The sequence below is a fragment of the Dysidea avara genome, chromosome 13 (genome assembly GCF_963678975.1).
Source record: "Dysidea avara chromosome 13, odDysAvar1.4, whole genome shotgun sequence".
Taxonomy (NCBI): domain Eukaryota; kingdom Metazoa; phylum Porifera; class Demospongiae; order Dictyoceratida; family Dysideidae; genus Dysidea; species Dysidea avara.
Window position 1 is genome coordinate 14,723,426 of NC_089284.1, and position 26,138 is coordinate 14,749,563.

The following is a 26,138-nucleotide window of genomic DNA, read 5'->3' on the forward strand; positions in this document are numbered from 1 at the left end:
TTAGCAATGAAATACTCTAATTGAACAGTCATTTAACGTGCATGCATTTATGTATGACATGACACTGCAAATGCAACTAAGCAGTAGCTAGTTATCCAAGACAAAATACCTTAAAATCATTTTTCCATCTTGGCTATCTGGGGAAGTAGGACTGTAAGACTGGATCTGTGGACTGTTCTTCTACCTCTGCTGAGCTGCATCTAGCATAGACTTACCTTGACTTTAACACTATCTTTTCTATATTCAGTTTTGTTCAGCACTTATGCCATTCTGTGCTACATAGGTGAGCAAGGACAGTCAGGGAAAATTTTATTGTTATAAGAGACCATTCAGAAAGTATAATAATGGTTCGGCATTGAAATTATTTAAAATGCATAACTATATGTCTAGGGACTGTGCATCTTTTAATTGAAACATCTAATTCTTGCATCTTGAAGGCATAGGTATGCATCTTGAATTGGTTACTGAATCAGTAGCTTCACATGAAGAAGTATAGTGCCAATGTAGCCTGCATGGCTATAATTGTTGTTCTATATAGGACTAGCTATAGTATATAATAGGTATTGTCCAACTTTACATTGTCATACACACTGGTTTCTGCATACAATGGCAAATTGGTAGTGTGATGTACAGTTATACTTTATTAACTTTTGCATGTACTAGCCAAACTTGGTAATTTTTGTAATAGTATATACATGCATACAAAACTGTATGTCAAGTTTTGGCTCCTATATAACCATGAGAGAGACAAAACTATGTCAACAGCTGTCATCATATCCTCATGTACCTACTCAAATTTTATAGATATGGCATACAGGGAAAGTTAGTTAACACCCACCTCCCCTTGTAAAATCTTCCACCTGTTATATAGGACAAAATAATTGATTCTGGCCGCTGGACAATTGTTCACTATAATCCCAAGTATTAATGCCCATCTTTTGATTTATAATATTGGCTAATGTACAAGATCTGAGGGAATTGATCTTAATCAAAAATCTGCTCAGTAGAGAAACATATATATATTGTTTTATAAAATTCATGCCCATCCATACTGTACTGTAATGGTTGATCAGTATATTCTTCTACCCATGCATTAGCGTTAATTTCTTGTCTGCTCAGCATGTAATTATTCATTAATACACTATAGCTTGACCTCAAAGTACAAACAATTCCATTACATTATAATGCATAAAAGTATTTTAACGTAAGTGTATAACTAAAATCGGTATATAAGTACAAATAATTTATGTATATATAAGTCTGCATGCCAGAATGTAAAACAGCGATCATGTTCAGTGTTGCAGTTGGAATTTTTCATCATTGGATGGAATATCCGAGTAACCTGAAACACAATAAATACAGTTATCAATACAGGTATTACTGGGGTAGTGATATAAAAAAAGTACATGCATGCATATAACATGAAGTACCATGCACCTAAGCCAGTTGGACAGTAAGCCCTAGTGTTATATACCGTATAGCAGGTTATTTTCGAAACAGAAATTTTCGTACAAGAAGCAAAATATGAATTTCGAAAGATTTTAATTTCGAAGAGTGCATATTTCGAAGTCCGGATGGATTTCAAATAAACGGAAAATCGTGTCATAAATTATGAAGATGCGTGAATGCTTGCCGAAAACTGACTTACTGATGGAATAATCCCCATTCCTGTGCACTGGAGAGAAGACTGAGGGAGTCTCGGGTGGAGTGAACTCACTGACACGATCACGCTCGATCATAGCTAGCTCATAGTATCCTAATCACCATAGATTGTAGAGCAGACGGCATCAATTCCCATTCTGGATCACCTGTTTTCTGGTTATTGGTACAGTAATGATGCAGTTTACCCATTATCATCAGCAATACTGAGCTAAAACTCGAGGAATACACGAACGAATCACCAAAAGTTAGACGGTTGCTTTCACTTGTGGGAATTTATTTTCGAAAAACAACCGGACGTGAGAATTTATTTTCGAAGAGAAGGGCCTCTTCGAAATATCCGAAAATAAAAACCTTTCGAAAATTACCAGCTATACGGTAGCACATAGCACTGTTAAGCCAAAAATCTAGCGATCACTTCCTGTCCATGAAAACATTTTTTCTCAGCACCATGCACCTTTTTGTAACACACCTTTTTCATGCATTAGATATTGATGATGCTCTCTATGTATGTATTGACACAATTCACAAATCGTCTGGCCACCTCACGAAGTAGCAAACTTTTAAATGTTTTCCTTTGTCCACTACAGCATGTTGAAGGCCATAATATAGATGCAAACACAAGACAAGCAACTCATCAGGTATAGCGCCTCCCTGAAATCATTGTGGTTACTGCCGTAGGTTGTGGGTTTTGAATCCTGCCAGTTTTTGTACGTTTTAGACTTCACATAATTTATGACCAAAGTTTTTCACTATACATTACCATTGAGAAGCCACAAAAGTACGTTGCCTGCTTTGGATTTCTTGAACTTGTAATGAGCAAAACCACATACATGACCCGCTGAGCAAAAACCCGACTTGTTCACATTTTCCTCAAACTTCATTACTTTATGAATTTTTTAGGGAAACACCAATGGGCTATTGAAGTTTCAGCCTTATCTGGTAAGTGCTTTTGGAGTTATAGCAATAGCAAGAGTTAATAATAACTCTTGGCGATAGACATCAAGAAGAGAAAAACAATCAATTTGTACAGTGCCTATATAGGGAAAAATTACAGGCATTTGTTTAATCACTCAAAAGTCTCAAGTGTAATGGGCTACAGAGTTGGGACTTGTGTCATTATATTCACCATGAACTGGGGCATTCATTAAGGTATAGTTTTTGGTCTAAATGAAGCAAGAAGGTTGGAAATGGCGATGATAAAGTTACATTTTACCGCATTGTAAACAAACACACGTAACTCATGTTTGCTTCATGGTACAGAAACAAAATACTCTGCATGAAGAGGCAAATCCATTGATGTATTAGATATTTCAATTCGCGTCTTCCTTCACTGTTTACTGAAGCGATTAAAACATGCGTAAAATTATATGTATTTCAATGGCATTTATCCAAAAAACAGAATTATGCAAACAAGTCAGGTTTTCGCTTAGCGGGTCACATACAGTGTATCTGCTCTTGACACTTTTCCTGTTACCACTAATCATCTGGTTGACTGAAATGTAGTGCTGTACACCTACAAAATTTTTGTCACCGGTTAATTGCCTACCAATAATTGGCAATAACTGGTTAATTGGTTTGTTTGTATATTGGCAGACATAATGCGAGTCAACAAGCCTGCTGGAAGGTTTAGGGTGGTACCAAAGTGACCATCAACATCTTGTCTAAGGGTAGTTGGAAAAGGCGGGTACGGTCGGACGCGGACACGGACGCGGACACGGACACAGGCATTTTCAAAAAGGACTTTTACATTTATATAACAGTTAATTTTCATACCTAACGCTGTTTTTACAGCAGTCTTCGCCTCCAGACCCAGGCGTCGATCTTTTCATAGCGCTTATCCATTTATAAGCGCACGTGCGAAGGATAGACTAGCACTCTAAAGACCATTATAGTGTTGTATACGTGCTCTAGAAATCTAATTCAGAGTCACAGAGATTAATCTAGCATGTCCCAACTTAATCTCGTAGGCCAGGTCCTTGAAATCTTCAACACTCGGTATAAGCGCCTGCGCCTTATACTAAAAGGCGTAAGATTGTGGATTTGGCCTGCTAAGCTAAGTTGCATGGGGAATACAAGCTAATCTCTACAACTATATAACTCTGTATTAGACTTTAGAACATGTGTACAACACCATTATGGTCTTTGGCATGCTGTGGAGTGCTTGTCTAGTCCTTCGCACGTGCGCTTATAAATGGATAAGCGCTATGAAAGGATCGACGCCTGGGTCTCAAAGCGAAGACTGCTGTAAAAACAGCATTACGTATGAAAAATAACTGTTACATAAATGTAAAAGTGCTTTTTGAAAATGTCCGCGTCCGTGTCCGCGTCCAACCGTATCCGCCTTTTCCAACTACCCTCTTGTCTAGCAGTAACAGTTATTACAATCACATTCTTTGAGGTTATGTTATGATGTTAACACTTATCAGCAGAGGTAATTTATGGTTTACCAAGTGGGTGGGCAATAACCGGTTTAAAGGTTTCTTCACTGGTTATTGGCTGACCTAGACAACACTGGTTAATAACCGGTTAATTGGACACCAGTGTACAGCACTACTGAAATGTTACGTATTTCCCTTGAGATAAATCCACTTTTTAACAACTGCTTTCTCAGGGCTCGTGTACATACTTTAGTAAGTTCGTATAGCATACTGGTATTGCTTCACAGCATATGGACTGTTGGAAAATATATAGTAGCACATTTGATAGGTATAGGGAAGACATGGGCAAGCCAATTGGATATATGTTGGTTTATCTGTGGTTATCCTATGTGTTCTATTAGAGTATGTGATTTCTCTTTCATGACCTCCATGCATGTTAACTACAGTACTTCCCTATACATTGTATAGGTCCCACAAAGCATGCAGCGGCATGTTAGTTATACTGTACATGCAGAAATTTTTGCGGTATGAAATTTTCATGCTTGCAAACCAAAACAGAATTTTCACAACTTTATTTTATAGTTCCATGCCAATGCACACAGCAACCGTGAAAATAAAATCCATGAAAATTTCATAACGTGCAATAATTTCGACAATGACCAGTACTTTAACCATCAGTAGCTGCATTCATGAGCTACCCTTAATATGGAATCCCCTAGTTGGAGAGACAGACAGTGAATTGTGAGTAGACAACCTTCGCGGTAGCGCTTTAAAACCTCGCTCAAAACTGGACATAGCTGGTGCTTGAGATTGCTTTCAGCTCTCTGTTAACACAATCCACTACGGCATGCTACTTGGCAAAGCGCTGGCTTAAAGTTATGAGTTATATTTGCCTAGTAGTCAGTGTAACACAAGCTCGAATATGAGATAACTCTGCAACCACAAAAACCACAATAAATTTGACGTACATGATCCATGAAAATAAAAATCATGAACAATCCAGATCCACGAAATCCGTAAAAAATGCATACCATGAAACTTTCCGCATGTATGATAGCCTGTACATGTTGAAAAATCCTTAAGAGTCGTACTGGCCATAAATACTGTGCCAAACATTTGAATGAAAGATTTTAGTGGGTCAAGCAGTACTAAAAATGAGCCAAATTTCAAGAACTTGCATGATTCCATCCTTGAGTTATTAAATGTATTTTAGGGCTCAGCTCAACGGAGACATGTCATATTTCTACCTTGCAGAAAGCTTGACTGTCCAGTAACACTACTGTATGAGCTTCCGATTCATTTCCATACTAAATTTATTGTTTGTCAGTGTTTATTTTAGAAATATAGTTAAGAGGGGGGCATATGCAGTAAAGTGCCAGTGGAGGGAGAGCAGGGATAAATGAATTCTTTTGTAGAATTTAGTAGTTGATGCATTCAGGGGTAGTTGAGAGCATGCTGTAGCTAGGGGGTCTGGGGACATCCCCCCCAGGGAATTTTTCAAGAATAGCTATCAAAAGACTGAATCTGGAAGCAATTTTAATTTGATATTATAATATTGGAGAAAACTTAGGAAATTAGCAATTGTAAGATTTTAAATATAGCAAAAGTAAAGGTAGAAGTGATTTTTTTAGCCAAATGGTGAACTATTAAGAATTATTTTGAAAATAGCTATCACAAGATTGGATTTCAAGGCACTTTTAGTCAAATGGCATCTTTATTAATTTCAGGAGGGGACATTGTTACTATCTCTTATGCTCTAGTATAGCTTCATAACAGTGACACACACCTCTTTGTTATATCTGCTATAAGAAATATCCCAACAACTGTGAATGTTTTACTGATGTCTTTCCTGATATCATGGAAACCACATGTACAGACCGAGATAAAAGGCTGACCCTTACTATCTAGTACTTAATGGTGATGCACCTTACACAATTTGTAAGATGACATTTTCTAACATTTTTAGGTATTTTTATACTTTGCTGACTATAAACAGTGATATAAGAAAGCCCTCGAGGCACAGTACTAAAACTTTATCTTTATTCAAGCATGCGGCTATATCACATTCTTGGTTATATTCTATTTTTCTTCAGCAACAAGCCAACAACACAAAGCAGGGTTAAACACATGACAAATAGTGACATGATTTTGTGATTTTACATACAGGAACAATGTGCTTACCATTAGAATGATCACTAACAGGTGGAATGTCATTTTCTTGTTGGTAAGTCAGTTTGGTTACCAGACTATAGAGAGATTTGCATACTTTACGTTTAACAACAACTTCAGCATCATGTGGTGTTTCATAATACTTCACCACTACATCATATGGAACAGTGTAACAAGTTCTTTTATTGAGTGCAGTTGGGATGAACTGCGTGTTTGGTTCACCAATAAAGACAGGCACAAATCGGGTATTGATTTTACAATCATCAATCAAGCTGTTTAGTGTTAGCTTTCCAATGTGCGCATCATGCATTTCAATTCTTTCATTGTCAACCTTTTGCAATACTTGATGCAGTTTTTTTCCACATAGTAATATTACGTGTCCATCACAATTCTTTACTTCTTGTTCAGTCCACTGATTCCAGTTATTAATATTTTTACCTGCATCATACATGTCAATCTTACAGTCTACTCCTAAGTGGCGTAATAAATCACTTAATCCCAAAGCGGGATGTTTACAGTCATCTTTCTCAGGGTAATCTTCGTCAGAGTAGATAATAAAAGCCTTGCCTGTAATATTAAGAACATACAATTTGTAATAGTTACACAAGTGTATGTATATCAGGCAAAGCACAAGTACTTGTGGTATAACTATAATGTGTATCATGTATCATAAATGAAATCATGTGAATTTCAATGCAAGAATAAGACCGTGATTAGTTCTTTATCCTCCAATGTTCAAAATAGTATTGCAGGTGGCAGACCATTTTTTATTTGTTACCATATTTGACCGGTTAATAGCCGCAGCTACTATGACTTTCAGCAAGGAAAATCCTATGGCTACTAAGCGAAGGTGGCTACTATGGGCTTGTGTGGCAGCAGCATGCAGCCATTCATACAGATTCACAAGTAACTGACCTTGTTCATCCTTCAATACTATCACTCATTTTAAACTTCTCACAAAAATGCTATTTCCTGACTCCTTTGCCCAGTTTCTGCCTCAAAAGTGTCTTATCAATACTTGCATTAGTATATTCAGAATTTCAGATACAACCCACAGCTCCTATCCAAGGGCGGCTCTTATGACAATGATTCTAGGCTGTGAAGCAGATAGAGCTGTACCGATAATCGGATCGGCCAAAATATCGGCCACCGATATGGCAATTTTTACCAATATCGGCATCGGTGCAGAACAGTACGAGGACCTATATCGCTACCGATATTTATACAGCAATAGTTTGTACATAAACGGATTATAATATTGGTTTTCTACGTTATCCATGTGGCTGTTCAGTAGCAGTGGCTTATTGTTCACTGTACAGCAAGCACTACGCTGCGAGAAGCCATACAAATACACGTGATTCTAGTGTTTGTTGCTGGAAAGCTTATCAGTCTTAAATAAATGAAGCAGTTATATATATATAGTACCTTTGTAATATAAGAGAACAGTCACAAGAAAACCTACTGTACCAGCCTTCACACAAGCCAATAAAATGCGGAGTAATGCAGAAATATCCGTTTAAGGCTCCATGGGAGTATGCATAAAAATGTTTGTGGGTGTCTAATTGTCTGGATTGCACAATAGAAACCCAAGCCACTATTACCACAGGCATAGAGTGAGCAATGAATATATCCACATGTTGTTGTAGAGTAGGTAACTGTACACTTTTGCACAGATTAACTATAACTTTTGTTTGTAATGCAAATATCGGATCGACTATCGGTTATCGGCTTCTTTTGGTGGTATCCATATCGGATATCGGTACATGCCAAAATCCTATTTCGGTACAGCTCTAGAAGCAGATACCATCCGGGACGGCTATTTTACAAGCCAAGGCTATTAACTGATCAAATACGATATTAACTATACAGCTAAAGTAGATACCTACATAACTTAAATGCAATTTTTTAGACTGCTTGACTATTGAATGGCTACATTCAGGACCAATGGTACAAAAAATCCTTGATCCCATATGAATAACAGAGATGTGAGTTGGATGACAGCCTTTAATATACAATGATTCAACTCATTAAGCTCTATGCTACACGACAATGAGCCAGGTAATAATACAGTAGCTGGATCACAGTCTTAAATAAAGTGGAACAGACACTTTATGACTAAGCATTTTAGGCCCATATATCTCATTCAGAAAATTAATAAAAATGTATGGAGATAAATCTTTTGGGACCAAAATCTTTGTCCAGGGTTTCGTTTTCAATTAATTTGAGGATTTTTTTAAGAGACGTTCCACTGTAATTATCAAAAACAGACACCCAAACGCATTTTCATGAAAGTTACAGTTGCCAATGCTAGCATGTTTACGGTGTTGAGATGTACACTCATTTATGATATCTGACTGGATTTGCGAAAAGTGGTCTTACAGCCTTTCCAATTGCATCTACTTGGTAACACATAACTTGTAATAAATAAAAATCAATTTGGTCACATTGTACCCCTAAAATATAACTACTACTGGGTGCATGGTGATACATCAAACCCGAGAGGAGTTATGATTAGTCAAACTTGAAAAGGCTATAAGATCCTGTTTCACAGATCCAGTCATATATATGCCATAACCAAATGATACTTATTGTACAACATAAAATAATATGCAGGCAAGCATGTAACACTAACCACGATTGTGAACTGTTTTTCTTTCATCATTTGGGGAATGTTGAAAGGGAACTGGCTGTTGATCTTTAACAGCTCCTTCAGAATAGTTTCTATCACCCTCTCTAACTGTAGCCTGACCGGGCTGATGTCTGTAACCCACTTTGCCACCGTCTGTAGCAGCAGCAATGCTTTTAGGTGTTTCAGTTGCCTTTATGGGTGTTACCTCAGTAACTCTATTGACATGTAGTAGATGCACTTCGTTATAGTTCTCTGCACTTGGAAGGTTTACTAATTGTCTCACATTCTTTCCTTTTTTCTTAGAACAACCTATAGCCAAGACAATACTACATGCATACATACATACATACATACATACATACATACATACATACATACATACATACATACATACATACATACATACATACATACATACATACATACATACATACATACATACATACATACATACATACATACATACATACATACATGCATGCATGCATACCAGCATTGAAACCGGGTCGGGTCATCCGGGTCAACCAGGTCACATTTTTTCCGGGTCATCTGGGTCCGACCCGGTTTACAAATTATCCGGGTCTGACCCAGATTGGATCACATGACAAACAAAATTGTTCGTTTGACGATGTGGAAACTTATAAATGCTATCACGTAGCTCTTTCGTGAGCCACGTCCACTTATCGTGTTACAAATATACGCTCAGCCATGCCCATTAATTAGTAAGTGCAGTCTGTAGCATGAAACTGTGTCCGTTGGCTGTCTGCAAGCTTACGTAGAGCCACGCCCATTAATCAATTATTGTAAGAGTTGTATACAGTCAAGTCTTGCAGCAGGATAAGTACTTTTGTGAGCCACACCCACTTCAATATATCGGGAAATTGTAATACTGGGTATGCACGAAGCCACACCTAATTGCTGTCTGTAAACTCGCAGTAGCTACGTGGAACCAAAACCCACTGACTGATTTTAAATTATAAACTTACCGGCTTAGTTATCACATAACTACTCACTTACTCAACACGAATCGAACGCTCAAAACGTGTCTCGCTCGCTCGAGACTGCCCGAAACATAGCTCTTATCGCACGCCTCGGCTTTAATTAATCCGGGTCAAATCCGGGTCTGACCTGGATTGCTATCCGGGTCAGTGGGTCATCCGGGTCAGCAGTAGTGACCCGGTTTCAACGCTGATGCATACATGCATACATACATACATAATATATGCATACATAGCTACATACATCAACACCATACGTACCTTTAATGCAGCAGTATAGAATTAACATGACTACGATAATAATTAGCACACCACCAGAAATTTCAAAGTACAACTGATTCTTTTCTAAAAACCGCTGATCATTATCATGAGATGACCTGACCTGGACCTCGGTCCATGCATACATTCCACAACTTTGTGCATTAACTTGATACACACATGCTAACAAAGTATATAGGCCAAAGTCTTCTTTTTTGACATCACTCAGATGTATAGTATAATTGTAGGAGGATCTGACTGGATCAGCAATCGAAGAAATAGTAAAATTCATGTTCCCACATCTGGTACAGTCATCTAATACACAGACACAACAAGTGGAGTGGTTGAATTCAAGAAAGCCATACAACAAATTATAAGTATTGTTAGGGAAATGACAGAATTTAGCAAGTGATGATTCATGTTGGTATATCGCAAATAGCAAGTGAACATCACTTCCCTCAGTGTAACTTCTTGACATGTTTAACCCAATGGCTTCCTTGTACTTTGATAAATCATCCGAGGGAGCTACAAGTATACACAAAATAAGTAACACACAAACAAAATAAAAGGGTCTAACCTTCTTTGACGACAATATTGTAAGTGAGTGTTGCGTTCCCATAGTGATTGGTGACAACACAAGTCAGATGGACAATGGTACCAGCTTTGCCATGATAATAGGGCAACTTGTAATGCTGTGTGAATAGGTTTAATTATTATCCATATAATAATGGACAGATTACCTCTTCATTATTGGTGCCCTTAGCTGGAGTATTTCCATTATACCATAGGATAGTGTCTTGTGGGTCAGTAGTATTACAAATCAGGTACACATCATTACTATCTGTAGTGACAGTAGTAATGGGTAGTGAACAGCAACCTTCATGACAGTTTAATTTTGGAGCTGTTACAGTCGGAGGCTCTAAGAAAATATCACACAAATACACACAAACTGTGAGCAATAGACATGCTATACCTCCAACAGAGAGCAGATATTCACAATGTTCCTTTATATCATATAAGTATCTTCCACTATCATTATAATGTACATCAGTTAAGGTTAGATTACCGCTAGTTATATTATCCAGTATAGTAGAATTGTGAAGCCATTTACCATCTTCATTAGGACATAATAACACTACTGTACTGTGTAGTGGGGCATAGCATACTGCACCTGCAAAAAGATAATGATGTGTACATAGTTTAAATTCAACTAAAAGCTGACCCTGCATGAACGCACACAAGCTATACTATGACTGAATCTTGGAAAGCCATCAATGTACACGCATAGTATAAAGCACATCTTAAAACACACAAGCTCCACAACAAGTTGATACTTATAAACCAGGCGCCCAGTAAATACCAAATACCAATTTACCTTAGTAAATTTAAGTTAACAGAACAGGCACTATGGGAGGGCATAAGGTAGACTTACGCAAGCGGACCTACCTGGAATGTGCTAATGAAGCATTGCACCACCTCTCTGCATGTAATGGGGTAGCGGTTTCACACAACGAGTTGCAGTACCTGCCATTCAGCAACCCGTATTGGCACCCAGCATTTTGATTTGAGCGTTCAACAAGTCATCCTGTGATTGCCCACCCACCCACCCATTTTAAACTCTTATCCTCTGTGCTTATCTACCAACCTGACATCCAAGGATGGAGGGGCACAGTAACACTGCTTGATGAATAACCGTAACGCTGACAGGCACAACCATCTCTCAAGTGCAGCTGATCAAATGTAGGGATCACAGTGACACCCTAACCCCTTTGCTTGAGAGATTTTGCATGCCCCAGTGAAATCCTGGGCTTGCCCAATTTTTTTCCCAAATTAGCCAATAAGCAAAAGTGTTAGTGCTCTCTGGCTTGCCTGGGATGTTAACTCTTGAATTAATCAACTCTTTGTAAATTAAGTTAACCACTATAGTTCATTTGTTTTTCATAACACTATATGCAGTACATTAAAACTAAAATGTATTTTGTAATTCATCAATTATTGTTGCTATGCATCACTAAGGAAGTGTAACTCGAGCAAACCACTTTGATGCACAGAAGTAGATATTTATAGTTTGTCTATTGTGTTTTCATACGCAAATTCTCCGTACAAAGCCTCATGGCCGCTCTTAAATTTCATTTGATATAAAGGGGATACACCCCTTTTCAACTCAAGAAAATACAAAATTCCTGGTAGCTTATATCGAGGCCTGTTACGTGGATTTTCAATCATTATGGCGTAGGCTAGCCCCTAGTGAACTGTTTCACCTGCTTTCAGTTACCGGCCACACACCCACCCTTCACAATGAAAATAGAAAGTCGAGCTTTAATACAGTACGTAAACAGCCTTTATTCATTTAATAAATTCATTGAATGTTCTGTAGCCAGTTTGCATACAGGTGTTGAACAGAGACGCATACACGCAGACACATGGTTTTTGTCAAAGTAAATTTCAGGAATCCAGGCACATGCCTGGTTTAAAAAGCTTTTTTGCCTAACACACTCAAATCAATAAATACTGGGCATCACAGTGTTTGGGAGTTAGAAAATCTTTGCTTTATCTCTATACACAGATTGGTTTGTGCGTTTCAGCCTTAAATTAGGCTTGTTCATCCCACCATTTTTCACAAACATGCTTAATAATTTTTTATGGAAAAGGCACCTATACCAGTAGAAGCCCAATTACAACCCAAGAAACAATCTACTAAACCTAGTAGATAAAACAATTGAGCTGTACTATCCAGGCAGTAAGAAAAAAAAATAGTGTTTTAAAATTTCAGGCACGAAATGCAAATAGTTTTGTATGGGCACCATACGTGTGCTTTCAATCCAGGTATGTTATCTATAGTTAAGAATTAGTTATGTGAAGTGCGGATGAAAACTGCAATTAGTTTACACAGTACACTGGACGGCAAACTCACAAGTATGACTAGCTATATTACATTCCATTAGGCCACATAAACTTATTATTAGTTTCAATACTCAATATACATAGCAACAAAAGTGGACAATTTTTATTAAATTTTTATTAACTAGATACTGAAATAAATAGCTCACTTGACTCAAAAAGCAGACCGTTTAGCTAGTTACCAACTTTTAATGGTTACATTCAGCCACCATTGATGCAAAAATTCCTAGAAAGCGGGTAGGCTAATGATTATGTGGCCTTAAGCAAATATCAATCTACTATGAACATGGGCAGAGGTGGGGGTTAGGTGGGGATTAGTGGGGGAATCGACTGCTAACCTTGCCCCAGGTAGAGTGGGACAATTGACCAAAGCTGATATCTTGTTGAACTTTAACACTCTCAGTCTTTTCTTTCAAACATTGAGCATCAAGTTCCATCTTTTCCATTTTATTCCGACAAGGCTCACATGTTGTCTACTAGATGACGTGCAAAGACAAGCTGTGTATAGCTCCAAGCTGAGCATGAAGACTGAAAATTAAAGCACTTTAGTGTCACTTGGTAGCCAGTACATCTTCTGGTATTAAGACATGGGGCCAAGTACATGAGTACTTATACACACTAGTACAAGTTTGAAAGTACTTGTACTTTACTTGAATACTTTCTTAATTACCCAATGTACTAGTACTTATACTCAAGTATTTTTTCCAAGTACTTGTATGTACTTGGGTACTTAAAGTACTGTAAGTACTGCAAACATTGTAGTTTGTACACAGTGAGCGTCAATGAAAATAAATTTGATGAAGTTGTACCTCTTGGTACTTTGTACAACCTTACTATGTATCATGTAGCCACAAGCAGCTGTATAATTGGTTTATATAATAAAAGCAATGCTGTCATTTAAATTGGGAGTTGAAGAGAATGGTAAAAACCTGAAACTATCTGCTGTCATGAAATATTTTGCAATTCCTGAAGTTTTATCTGAAAGAGACTGTAAGGCTAAATGCAACTACTGTAATGAGGGGTTTGTTGAGAAATTATCATTTATAGTGCATAGTATCCTTCTACGTCAGACACTATCCTTCCCTTTCCATTGTGACAAAATAGTACTTGTATCATCATTTACCCTAATCAAGCAGTTATTCAGCATTGCAGGAAAGGAATTTAAACCCAAGCGTAGTAGATTTTAAAATGATTATTATGCAGTGTAATAGTTCTGTGAACATGGCCGCATAAATTTTGCTATAGGAAAACGTACAGTACTTTTACTTTACTTAAGTACTCTCATGTTATTTCAGTTGGAGTACTTGTACTTCGCAAACTCAAATGCACTTGTACTTTACTTAAGTACTTTTAAATGTACTTGGCCCCATGTCTGAACAGGAGTTGTGGTCTTGCTATCCCCTACTATTCCTGTGGTCATTCACTGGAATCTAGTGGGGGACAAGTGGGGATTTGGCATGGAAAATGGGCCCAGGTATTGGGGATTGAATTTTGTAATGTTCAGATCCCCACCTATGCCTGTGTTCATAGTAGTGGGATAAAACATTGATAAGTGCATTAGGCCATACCAAATTAATCATATGTTTCACAGATTGTTTGCCCTCTAGTAGTGACTGGCAGGTAAAAAAATAAATAAAAATGTAAATTATTCTAAAAACTGACTACTTTGTTAGAGTTTATATGACTGCTCTATTAGAGTATCTCGATCTTGACAGATGCAAAAGCTAGTCTTTTTGAAATAAAGTGACGGAGCTCCATTTCCTTCCCTTTTGCTACTACACCTGTTACTGGTTGCACAATATTAAAGAGTCTACAACCATATTAGGAATCTTTAAGAGATCATGTTATCTACATTTATTTTGGGTTTGCCAAAACATTGACCCGCCGCATCCATGAAACATAAGGTTAATTTGTCACAACCTCATTAACATTTAGCTACAAGCTGGCCAACATGTAGACTACAAGCGCACCTCATGACCTCTCACACCATTACACACGAGAGAAAAAATTGTCAACACATGTCTCGAGTCTCATAAATACAAACTACCAATTGATTGAAACTGAGCTTGTTTCTGCCCACAGGAGTAATTTGTATGGTGACCTAACAATGCAGGTTGATACTATTATACCTACTGTGTCAGTTAGTATATTATCTGTGCTATTGGTCCTTGAACCACTACCATGTAAACCATATATTATATAATCTATGTGTAAACTTACCTTGGTGACAAACAGTTATGTTAGCCACGTGATATTGCAGATCGCACCCGGAGCTCAAGCTGAAGTCACCAATATCATCATCATTCTGACCATGGCTTATCGCCTCCTGGTCGGCAGTAGCCAGTGAGACAAATGTCAACAGAATGGACAACCGCGCCGCCATGAGAACACTTGCGCTTTGGTAGGGTCACAAAATCAGGAGCAAAATAAATGAAAATCTTGACACGAAAGTAACATGACAATTTCGCCTAGACTTTTCGTTCATGTGACCGTGACCTGGCAGCCACAAGGGAAATTCCCTAACATGGCAGACCAAAATAAACAAACAAAAAGGTTCTATTACTTTCGTGCTGCTTACCTACCCACGCCACTGCAAAGAGCGGAGCCTTCATGATAGCATCTACATGAGACTGAAGTTAACGTTGTAGACAGGACAGAGCTAAATGACAGGTGAAAGCGAGTTCGTTTTGCCCAATGTGAATGTTCTATTAGATGAGACAGGGCGAGGGAGTGGTGACTCGAGAAGGAAGGTGTTACAACTAGAACAAGAGTTAGTACAAGTTCTACACAAGCACAATGAAGAGGTTTTGTTGTTACCACATCAACAGTATTTATTGTGACTCTATCACAGACCACTTCTCTGCAAAGCGAGATAGCCAAACTGCGAGCTTCATTAGAACACGGTGAAGCAGAGAAACAGAAATTAGAATATGCCTTATTTGTGTCCAGACAAGAAGTACGTAAGTTAGAAGATCATGGACGACAAAAGGAACAAGATTATTCACAATTAACAGGAACCTTGCAGAGTAAGTTACATATACCAAATCATCTAAACCTGTTTGACACATGTAATTATTTAGTATGTATGTAAGGCATATTTTCTGTTACCTGTCCTTCTGCATGCAGCCATTTGTTTCAGTCCATTGGAAGTTTGAAAAAAGGTTGCAATTTCATCTACTATGTTGTATGATTGCCAGGAATAACACCTAGTACCAACTTGTTATCATACTTACACATTTACAAGGATTAGGAGGTCGTGAGCACCCAAAATTCCTTCAGTGCTCACAAGCTCCTGGCAAGAAAACCAATTGCTGACAGCAGTGAACGTAAACAAATGCGGAGGAGGTGGTGGTTAATAAGAAACTAAAAGTGGCCTAATACTCCTTGTATTCACAGACTTTAAGCCTTCTCACAGGTCCCTAGTGGCATAGCATTCACAGAAAAAAATAATCAGAGTGTATGCTTCGTTATCACAGGTAGGGTATCCCAGTTAACCAAGCAATGTCAGGATTGGAGCCACACATTAGACAGTGTACAAGAGGCCAGAGCTCAGGAACGAGTTGAGAGTCAGCAAATCATTGCTGCTAAGGTAACAACAGATATGATGTCATAGTGTAGATCACATGATCGCACTACAGGAGGGACAATTATCTAATGCACTAGCTCATAGCAGAGGAGTTGAGGCTGAACTGGATCAGTTGAGGTCAACTCTGACTGCTCATACCAGGTGTGTGCGTGCGCGTGTGTGTTTGTGTGTGTGTGTGTGTGTGTACATGCATCTGTTCATTCAGCACATATTAATTGGAGCACCAGCCTGGTAATTGATGTGTGATGCTTCCAGTTGCTGTTGTCTCCTTGAGTGACACATTGCTCCAGTCTACTGTACCCAGCTGTTTGAAGATGTAAACTGGGGAGCAGCTCACCCAACTGTGTTAATGGGTACTTGCTACACTACCAATGTGCTCACATAACGGGTGAAGGTTCAGGGTGGCCACACCTTACCTTCACTGTGGAGTACCGGTGCTCCTATTAACTTCGTAGCATATGAATGGTGCACAGGTGGCCTGGTGTTTCACTGAGTAGACATGAATGACTGCGTATGTGGCAACTGAAGGCTTCCCTATTTTATTTGTGCATGTGCTTGTAGCGTGTGTGTGCACGTGCTTGTAGCGTGTGCGCGTGCGCGTGTGTGTAACAGGTAAAGTACAATTGTCCACTCCTTACAGCACCCTGGATCACCTACAAACAAAGTTAACCTCACTAGAAGGTGATGATTTAGTAGTACATGTATGATGGGGTCATTATGTGATATACACCACATACACAGTGGAATGTGAAGAGAAGACTGGAGCAGTGTTACAACAAGGAAGGGAATTACAACAAGCCAACCAACAGGAGAGACAACTAATGCAACAGCTACAGGACAAAATGGAACAGATTAAAACACTTGAGGAAACTCTCCAAGCTGAGAAGGCCGCTCACTTGGACTGCAAGTTCACTGCAGAGATTGCACAGGTACCTGTATTTTGGCCCCTTGTCAGGGCTATAGCTATTTTTGTTTTGTAACGCAAATTTGATTTTGGGTGGTCCATCTTTACTGTACTTTATGCACTGGTGCTGATTAGTGTTGTTCCAGTATCAGCTAGTTATTACAGTTCTAGTTCCAGTTCTGGAACCATAACCTTTAGAATTACAGTTCTAATTCCAGTTCTGGAACCGTAACCTTTAGAATTACAGTTCTAGTTCCAATTCAGGAACCATGACATTTAGAATCATTCTTCAATCTCTATAACAACACTTATTTTAACTGAAGTACAGCTGTATTAACTACCAAAGCCCGTAATGAATTATGCGCATAGACACTCATTAATAAGTTATATGCTAGTTGATCTTGCTAGATTTAATCGTTTCATGTATGTATATAATTATTAGACAAACAACTACATAACACCGCTACTTCAAGTCCTGTGAGGTAACTAATGAATCTGAATAGTGGGATGGTACAAGAACACCTGTATAGCTAATTATCAAACACTGAACCAGACGTAACAATGTGACTGAGCCAGCATTGCATTTGGCATTCTCTAACTAATCAGTTGTTTCAAGCAGTGTTTTAGCACATGCCTACATGGTTGTAATACATACAGCTTTTCATGAAGTTATACACTAGTCTACACTGTGTATTTTTGTCAGCAGAAAAATTCTGGTCTTGTAGAGAGCATAAAATCTAATTGGCAAAAACTGTATATGTGACGAATTCCAGTTCCAGTATTAGTTCCAGTACTTGATGAAATTCCTTTACTGTTCTAGTTCTAGTTCCAGTTTTGAGGAAAGCAAAATTATAGTTCTAGTTCCAGTTCCAGTCTTAATGAAAGAAAAATATTGCAGTTCTAGTTGCAGTTCTGGAACTGGAATAAAAAGTGCTGGAACTGTAATTGTTTTAGTTCCAGTACTGAGTACTGGAACAACACTAGTGCTGATGAGTGGTTAACTTGCTTCACCCCAACTGTCCACCCTTATTTTGAGCATGCTCAATGGTTGTCATGGTGACATGTGTACCACATGTAGTTGCGCCTTAAAGAATTGGAATCCTCAGTTGAAGCCGAGAAGAACTCCAAAGCAGAATTGTGTGCTACTCTTGAACAAGCCAATGAGAACATATCGTTAGTTATACAGCTACTAATTCCCCCACACTAATCATCATCTTGTTTGTAGTAAACTACAACACCAACTTGATGAGGAGAATTGTAAAGTGATAGAACTGAGTGACAAGTTACTAAGGTAACATGTGGTGATCACTACATAGAGTACAGTGGACCTCAAACACTGGGGTAAAAGTTTTGATATATGAAGCCCACTTATTTATATGCAGAGCTCTGATCAATTACTCTGATAGAGTATATATGTACCCTGGCTAGCTGAGGTGTTTGAGCTAGGTTCAGATAACAAAGCATCCACTGTATTATAACACACCCTAAGAGGTTCATAGACCTGTATTATACCCTGGGCACACTTGTAGCTACTTCATTGTTCCTTCTACCTATTCTAGTAAGGAGCTGGAATACACTGAACTACAACAACACATGAAGGAACAGCTGGAAGAGAAAGACTCCAAACTTGCTGACTCCACACAACAAACACGACAACAGATTGATGTGTTACAAGCTAAACTGGATCAGGTGAGCATACTGTGTCACTGATAATGACATCACACTATGTCATATTAGTTGTCACAAAGGGAGACAAGGTTGAGGGGTGAACATGACACACTTGTACAGGGTATGCTAGCTCTGTTGTCTGCTACTGGTGGGAGGGGCACTAGTGGAGGAACCACTCCCACTGTGCTGCTGCAGCAACTGCATGATGTCATGTCAAGTCAAGAAAAACGAGTGCTATTACTAGATCAACAGGTAACCATGGCAATTAGCCACTTGATTGTATCACCAAGGTGATGTGTGACAGTTGAAAGTAGCCAGTGAGAATGCAGAACAGTTATCAGTCGAGTGTAACAAGTACAAAGATGTATTGTCAACTCGATCATCAGCGATTGCTGTGAGTAATACTGACTGTACTATTAGAGTAGTTTACTGTAGGGAGCTCTGTATGCCTACCATTCCACTTGGAATTGTTATAGGGTCAAAAGTTTATGTGCATGTTAATTTTTTGGTAATAAAAGTTTCTACAAGTACATAAGTCTCAGTTGTGCTATTTCAATAATTTGTCCCTTGAACATTTCCAACTATGTAATGCTCTGAGACCATAAACGTTCAACACACCATAGTGATAGCCAGTTGGCTGGCTGATGACTAATAGTGTATCAGAGTTGAGCTACCTGTAGTAGAGCTTATCTGTGATCACTAGCGAATTACATAAAGGACTTCTAAGACATATCCGGTTGTCCATTCCAGCAGTAGTATGGACGCATCACTAGATGTAACCATGTTAAAGGGTGCAGACATGTATATTTTAATTTGCTTATTGCAATGTATTTTGTGAACTGTTAAATGCAGCATGCTGATGTCACATGTTATCACACTGTTAGGATGCTGAAAAGCAGCTGGCTCATCATTCTGATCAGTTGTCACGGTTACAAGAAGAGATGCAGATGCTGAACACATCTCATGACAGGGAATGTCAACACCTACAAGAGCAGGTAACCATGGCAACATGTCATGTAGCATCACTAACATGACACACCCAATATAGCTGGAGGCTACAAAGAATGAATGGAATGCAGAGAATGAAGTGAGCTTACTGCAATGTGGTTGGTTGTATTTTTGGGTGTGCCAGTCTCACTGCAGGTTCCTACACAGCCTTCACACCCAGCTGGGATCACATGATCTCACACAACAAGCTCAACTATTGGGTGTCATTGGTAACACGCCCTCAAGGGACTGGGCACACCTTTCTAGTATAGTTGCCAAGGAAACAGCCACCATTTGTGACAGTTGCAAGAACCTTCATAACAAGGTGATTACTATGGCTTCTGTCAGTCAAGTTGCTATGGTTACATAGGTGACCCACCTGGAGACATCATGTGAGCAGTTGAAAAGTGAACTGGTTGCTGAACAACAGTCACACCAACAAGATGTGGATCAGGTGAGCTCATATGTACACATGTGATGTCACCATCACCATAGTAACAACACACAGCTGGCCACACAACAGGTGCACCAATTAGAACAATGTGACCACTATCAGAAGGAGGTTAAGATGATGAGTGATAATGTTAATGTAAGTTGTGCAAGAACTCTAAAGGGACATTAATTATATCATGTCACCCTTCACTAAGCTCAAGCCCATAAGTATAGGGGTGATGATACATTCAGAAGAATGACCCTCTTGTATAATCCAAAATACACTAGTGTACTACACACTTGATACTCTAATATAACATTCTAATGTTATTTTTATACCATTCAACAAAAAATGTGCTGAAAACTATGTAGTTTTTCCTTGGGGGAGGGGATGCCTCCAGACTCCTCTAGCTTTACATGTAGGATATACTACACAAAAAGCAATCTTTTGTAAAAGATTCTCTCATTAAAAATTCGTTAAAGGACTGTCCCCATACAATTGTTGGTTATACTGTGTAAATTAATTGGTTACTTTATCACCAACAGAGGTTCCAGAAGAGTTGCCACGACTACACCAATCAAATTGATCAGCTGAAAGCAGCCAATCAGATGTTAGCAATGCAGCAAGATCAACACAAGGCTACAATTGACCAACTAAACGTTGAGAGATCATTACTATTACCAGCTGTGGCCATGTTAACTGGAACTGTTTACCCACTGTTGGCACGGCAACAGCAGCTGATAGTACAGAAGGCTGTGTTGTCATGGAGACTGGACCAGTTTGAACGGTTACGCCAGGTTGTAATGGAGTTGGTTGACATGTTACAATCCATTAATGATCCTGTTCCGCCAGTATTGCCTAGCCCATTGTTGAGGTTTAGGAAGGTTGCCATAGTAATACTTGCAGCCAATAGGATGTTGTCATTACGTCGTCATAGTAACTGTTTGTTAACTGGAAAGGCTTCATCATTGCCCATGGTAACAATGCATACTGGTGGACATGGCCACTCCAGAGGATTTGATTGGTTAAAAGGTAACGATATTCTAGATGATGTCACTAGCAGCCTGTCTCACATGATCTCTGGCCGATGGGATTTGAGTATTGTTAAGAATTGTTACTGTCAGTTGCTAGGGCAACTAAGTGAACACTTCACCTCATCTAATATTTCTGTTGACTGCTGGACTCAAATGACAACTTACCCCTTCCAAGTTGCCATTAGCAACCAGTCACTATGGCAACGTCTCACCCATGGATTGGCTGCCATAGCTCACAATAGCCATGGAAACAATCCTGTAGAGGTAAGTGTTTTGTGTAAATATTTCACAGAGTGGTGTAACCATGTCAGGTTTAATTTGTACTGATGCTATATGGTAGCCATCAACAGGATTGTCTCACATTACTTACTATTACTGTCTATCATTTACAATGTTATAAGAGTTGGAGCAATCAGTCAGCCCAAATAATCAAAAAAGCCTAACCAGTTTTCTTGACCCAGTTGATAGCTAGCAAAACAGTTAATGTATTTACTTGGTTAAACACTTTGTTACCATAGTTACTAAAGTCATTATGACAGCTATTCAAAATCAGCTACCATTCAGTGATTAAAATGATGCTTAAGTCCTTATTTTCAAAGTTGATTGTGACACCACTCAAGTGCGGCTACCATTAAATGTGCGGCGTTTAACCAAGGAAATATTGTATGTGCAGCATGGTACCTAATTTGATAGATTAGAATAACAACCTTGTACTAAAAATTAGCATTAAGTATTGACTGTTAGAGCAATGCTCAGAAAATGCTGTTATTATCAATAATGTTTTCACTTTCTGGACCACGTGTTACAGATTCTGTGAGAAATTTAAAATCCTCACTATTTAATGACTGTCATAGCCCTGAACACATACAATAGAAACTTCTCTTAAGAAACCCTACAAGTTAGGGTACAAGGTCCACACATATTTCCCTATGAACTCTGAAAAACTTGTCAAAAATCATCTTCCTTTTCCCCTCAAATTATTATTATTTTATTATTATCTAATTTGTCAAAATGACAGGGTGGCACCAAAAGGCATAGCCTGTACAAGGGTGCTTCCCTTCAATGGATTTTAGTTAGACAGCAAATGTTGAAATTGGTACCAATGCAGTAGACCCTCAGTTATATGACCCTTGTTTATCTGTACCCTTGTTTATCTGAAATTGGAAATGGCTGTTCTATTAAGTACAAGTGTATGTTCTATTAGAGTATTTCACATATAACTAGATGGGCTTCAGTTATCTGAACAATTGCCTGAGACCAAAAGGGGGTTCAGATAATCGAGTGTTCTGACTGCTATTTCAAGCACTACTCTATACTGATAAGCTATTACTACAGTTATCAGATCAACTCAAGTCACAACTACTAACATTGACTGGTAAACTTCATGATGGAGAGCTTGATCGTCACTCACTACATCAACAACTTGTTGATGCTAAATTAGACTACCAGCAATTGTCCGTCGCTTGTAATGATGCACTCTCCATGGCAACCACTGTTGAGAAGCTGCAACAAGAGGTGTGGTGTGTGGATCATGTGATCCTTTAGTGAGATTATGTGATCAACAGCTACAGCAAATGGTTCCTGCTGAGCAGTACACTAATCTTGGCAACCAGCTGCAGTTGGCACGGCAACAGCTGGCCGAACAGCAAGACATCATTGGTCACCATGACAACCACTTTCATCAATTAGACCAGAGGTGAGCACACTAGTAGTTCTCATGAAATGATACATATTTTCACTAAAATTTTTGTATTTTTGTTCACAAAGCCATTTCACTGATTTTTGTAGTGAATCCTCAAATAGCTTGTTCCTGACAACATTTCTAGTCATTGTACAGGTACAATTAAGATGTTGTAGTAAGGGAGTTTGTCTAACTGCCAGTATAGCTGGTACTAACACAGCTTAGTTTTATTAGAATTAGTACCTTTAACTGTATAATAAAACTGAGGTGATGATACTCTCTACACTGTGTGTTTGGTGAATGTATTCCAGTTAAACATTCTCCCTTATCACGTGTATTCATTGAATGGTAGTGACTCTTCTATTAGAGTAAGTTACATTCTATACAAGTGGTGAATAAAATTCTGCACATAAATGAATGGGTTTCATCAAGGGTACTATTTGTTTTATTTAACCAATCAATTTCACTTGCAGGTCTTTGAATAATGGGGTTCCACTGTACTTTGAAATCATTATCTCTTCATTCCACTGCAGGTTAGCTGCGTATGTACAACAAGTGAAACAAAAAGAACAAGAATTGAAGGAAGCCTCTCAAGTGAGTGACAGATTGTTGTTGCTCTAGTGAATGCCTACCACTGCAGGAGTTGATTCAGCTGAAAGAGAAACAGGTTTTACAGGATCACCAAGTCAAGGAGCTGACATCACAACACAACTCTACACAACAACAATTGTCACATGTTCAACACTTGTTAGCTACTGCCTCAAGGTGTGTGATCACGTGATCCTTACCATCATCATGCCATCTCATAGAGAGCAGCAATCATTGGAGCAATTACTCACCATGGCAACTGCTGCATTTAAACAAGTTAGTTATTCATAACCTCGAGGAGGTGAGTTGCATGTTACTGTATTGTAGTCACAACAGGAGCTGAGTAGCCACACCTCCTCCTTGGGGCAACAACTCCATCCCCTGCTTGCAGAGCTGATGACTAAACCATCAAATGAATGCAGCAAGTGTCAAGTGAGTCTCTGTACTATTGTCATGTACTCACATAGCTAGTAGATCTGCTACTGTAGTCAATGATTGCTATTGTCCACTGATTTAGCCTTGGCCTTATTTACTATACACTTTGTGCACTATGGACTCCAGTCTTGTCTTGCGCTTGAAAATTGTCCATTGAACATGGTTAATGGCTATTTTCTTGATGTTCTAATTCCTTCACATGCCAGTCATCAAGAGTATCGCACATTGTGCTACTCTGTGGTAACTGCAGTGTGGGGTTTTTTGCCAGTTTTTTATGGTGTTTAGTAACTCAAACTCGCTCAAGAAAACGAACAATTTCCATGTTGCTTCAAACGATCATTAGTCATGGTTTACTATACCATTCGATATTCTTGGTTACTACTTCCATACATAACTCTTCTGTGTGACCCTGAAGGTCAAGCAGTGACATCAGCCACAGGGGTGGATCCAGGGGGATTCAAAGGGTTCCATGGAACCCCCCCCTTTGGGAAGAGCCTTAATATTATGTGAATAGCTGCTGCTAAGTTTTTCTTTAATCCAGTACATCAACATCAGTTTATCAGTCAAATAAGTACTCATTGCAAATGCTACTAGTGACAAAACACTCATTTTACTTTACTGCAAAATCACTTGAACTACTCAGTACCCCCAGCATTTTCATACGCAAAAGGCACCTCTATAAATAATTATCATTTTGATGGTTTTAAAGATATCCAGTTACTTATAGAAAAGACCTAAATGGTAAGATGTAATGGTGATACTAGGAGCTTATATATTCTCCTGGTGAGACATTGCTGGAGAGTGATTATTTGCTATGAAATATTATTGCTAGGTTGCTATTGGTGATTATCATGCTCCAGAGCAGAACCCCCTTTAAAAAGTCTGGATGGTACCCACCCCACCCTTACAGCTGCTATGTTACAAGCCAGTCATAACAATGATGTATTGTGTTGCTATAGGAGATGGTTAGATGGTTTCTTAGTGCCCACCAATCAGCCACTGAGCTCATCCACTCACTACACACTCAAGTTGAAAGTTACAAGACACACACTAATGCCCTCAAGGCAGAACTCAACGCAGCTTGTCGTCGACAACTCACTAGTATGGCTGCTTCACTGGACTATCAGGTATGCTGTATCCATGATTATAATGTGGTAGTCATGACAACCATTGTTTATAGGAAGATGAGCCGTCACTTGATAACAGGTGAGTGTTTTCCAAGCAACCACAAATTTATGGCAGTCATTGCTTACAGTGGTAACATAGCAACGCAGGGAGCATTATTAGGAGTCAGCATGGCTAAGAGTCTCCACTTAATCAGTGAACAACATGAATGATGATAAGATGATTGTTTAAATAAATTGGTATTGGTGTAATCAATCTTCCTTACTAGAGAAAATACAGGGTAGCCATACGCACTCATACACACGCGCACACACATTAAAGAAGAAACAAAAATGCCAAAACAAGATGCAGTCAACCACACATACATGCAACTATGATAGACACAGCTAAATGCATTATTCAGGTGACAGTGAAGTGTAAATTTAGTGTAATTGTTAATAGCAAGTTGATTAATTGGACTGCTTCTGATGGCAAACAATGTAACATGACAACAGCACTCTATTTTGTTAATGGTGTATTGAACATCAAATATAGCCAACACTTTTAAATGTAATGCTATATACTTTGATGCGATTGTTTAGGTGAAATATTATTGGGATCGAACTGTGTGGCAGTTACTAAGATATTTGCTTCACTGATGCAAATATTCAGTATTATTGAGGCAGTTAAATGTGTACTTTATTCTTGACACAATGTTCTGTT

The 26,138-nt window shown here is 38.6% G+C and overlaps 2 protein-coding genes across 2 annotated transcripts; one reads left to right on the forward strand and one right to left on the reverse strand.

Annotated features, from left to right (window-relative positions):
* Positions 1-1,112: 1,112 nt before the first annotated feature.
* LOC136242448 (uncharacterized) lies at positions 1,113-15,531 on the reverse strand. Its single transcript, XM_066033873.1, has 8 exons — positions 15,216-15,531; positions 11,068-11,265; positions 10,835-11,013; positions 10,672-10,786; positions 10,098-10,619; positions 8,842-9,147; positions 6,222-6,776; positions 1,113-1,342 (listed from the first exon to the last, which is right to left on the reverse strand). The coding sequence occupies exons 1-8, from the start codon at positions 15,376-15,378 to the stop codon at positions 1,293-1,295; spliced, it is 2,088 nt and encodes a 695-aa protein (XP_065889945.1). The 5' UTR covers positions 15,379-15,531; the 3' UTR covers positions 1,113-1,292.
* Positions 15,529-25,894, forward strand: LOC136242447 (coiled-coil domain-containing protein 171-like). Its single transcript, XM_066033872.1, has 27 exons — positions 15,529-15,665; positions 15,708-15,799; positions 15,847-16,021; positions 16,472-16,584; positions 16,634-16,722; positions 17,222-17,262; positions 17,323-17,510; positions 18,564-18,658; positions 18,711-18,776; positions 19,045-19,174; positions 19,223-19,405; positions 19,458-19,547; positions 20,038-20,148; positions 20,202-20,240; positions 20,286-20,465; positions 20,511-20,594; positions 20,649-20,729; positions 21,119-21,871; positions 22,943-23,122; positions 23,173-23,303; positions 23,822-23,882; positions 23,929-24,053; positions 24,098-24,152; positions 24,204-24,308; positions 25,271-25,438; positions 25,492-25,517; positions 25,567-25,894. The coding sequence occupies exons 1-27, from the start codon at positions 15,659-15,661 to the stop codon at positions 25,646-25,648; spliced, it is 3,450 nt and encodes a 1,149-aa protein (XP_065889944.1). The 5' UTR covers positions 15,529-15,658; the 3' UTR covers positions 25,649-25,894.
* Positions 25,895-26,138: the final 244 nt, after the last annotated feature.

What these genes read in the sequence shown, in the direction of transcription:
- LOC136242447 (XM_066033872.1), top strand. An exon ending in ATTAACAGGAACCTTGCAGA is followed by an intron (nt 16,022 to 16,471) that starts GTAAGTTACATA and finishes TCGTTATCACAG; the next exon opens with GTAGGGTATCCCAGTTAACC. An exon ending in AAAGTTAACCTCACTAGAAG is followed by an intron (nt 17,263 to 17,322) that starts GTGATGATTTAG and finishes CCACATACACAG; the next exon opens with TGGAATGTGAAGAGAAGACT.
- LOC136242448 (XM_066033873.1), bottom strand. Translation starts at nt 15,378, where the DNA reads ATGGCGGCGCGGTTGTCCATTCTGTTGACATTTGTCTCACTGGCTACT. An exon ending in CATAACTGTTTGTCACCAAG is followed by an intron (nt 11,266 to 15,215) that starts GTAAGTTTACAC and finishes ATCTTTTTGCAG; the next exon opens with GTGCAGTATGCTATGCCCCA. An exon ending in AGGGCACCAATAATGAAGAG is followed by an intron (nt 10,787 to 10,834) that starts GTAATCTGTCCA and finishes CTATTCACACAG; the next exon opens with CATTACAAGTTGCCCTATTA.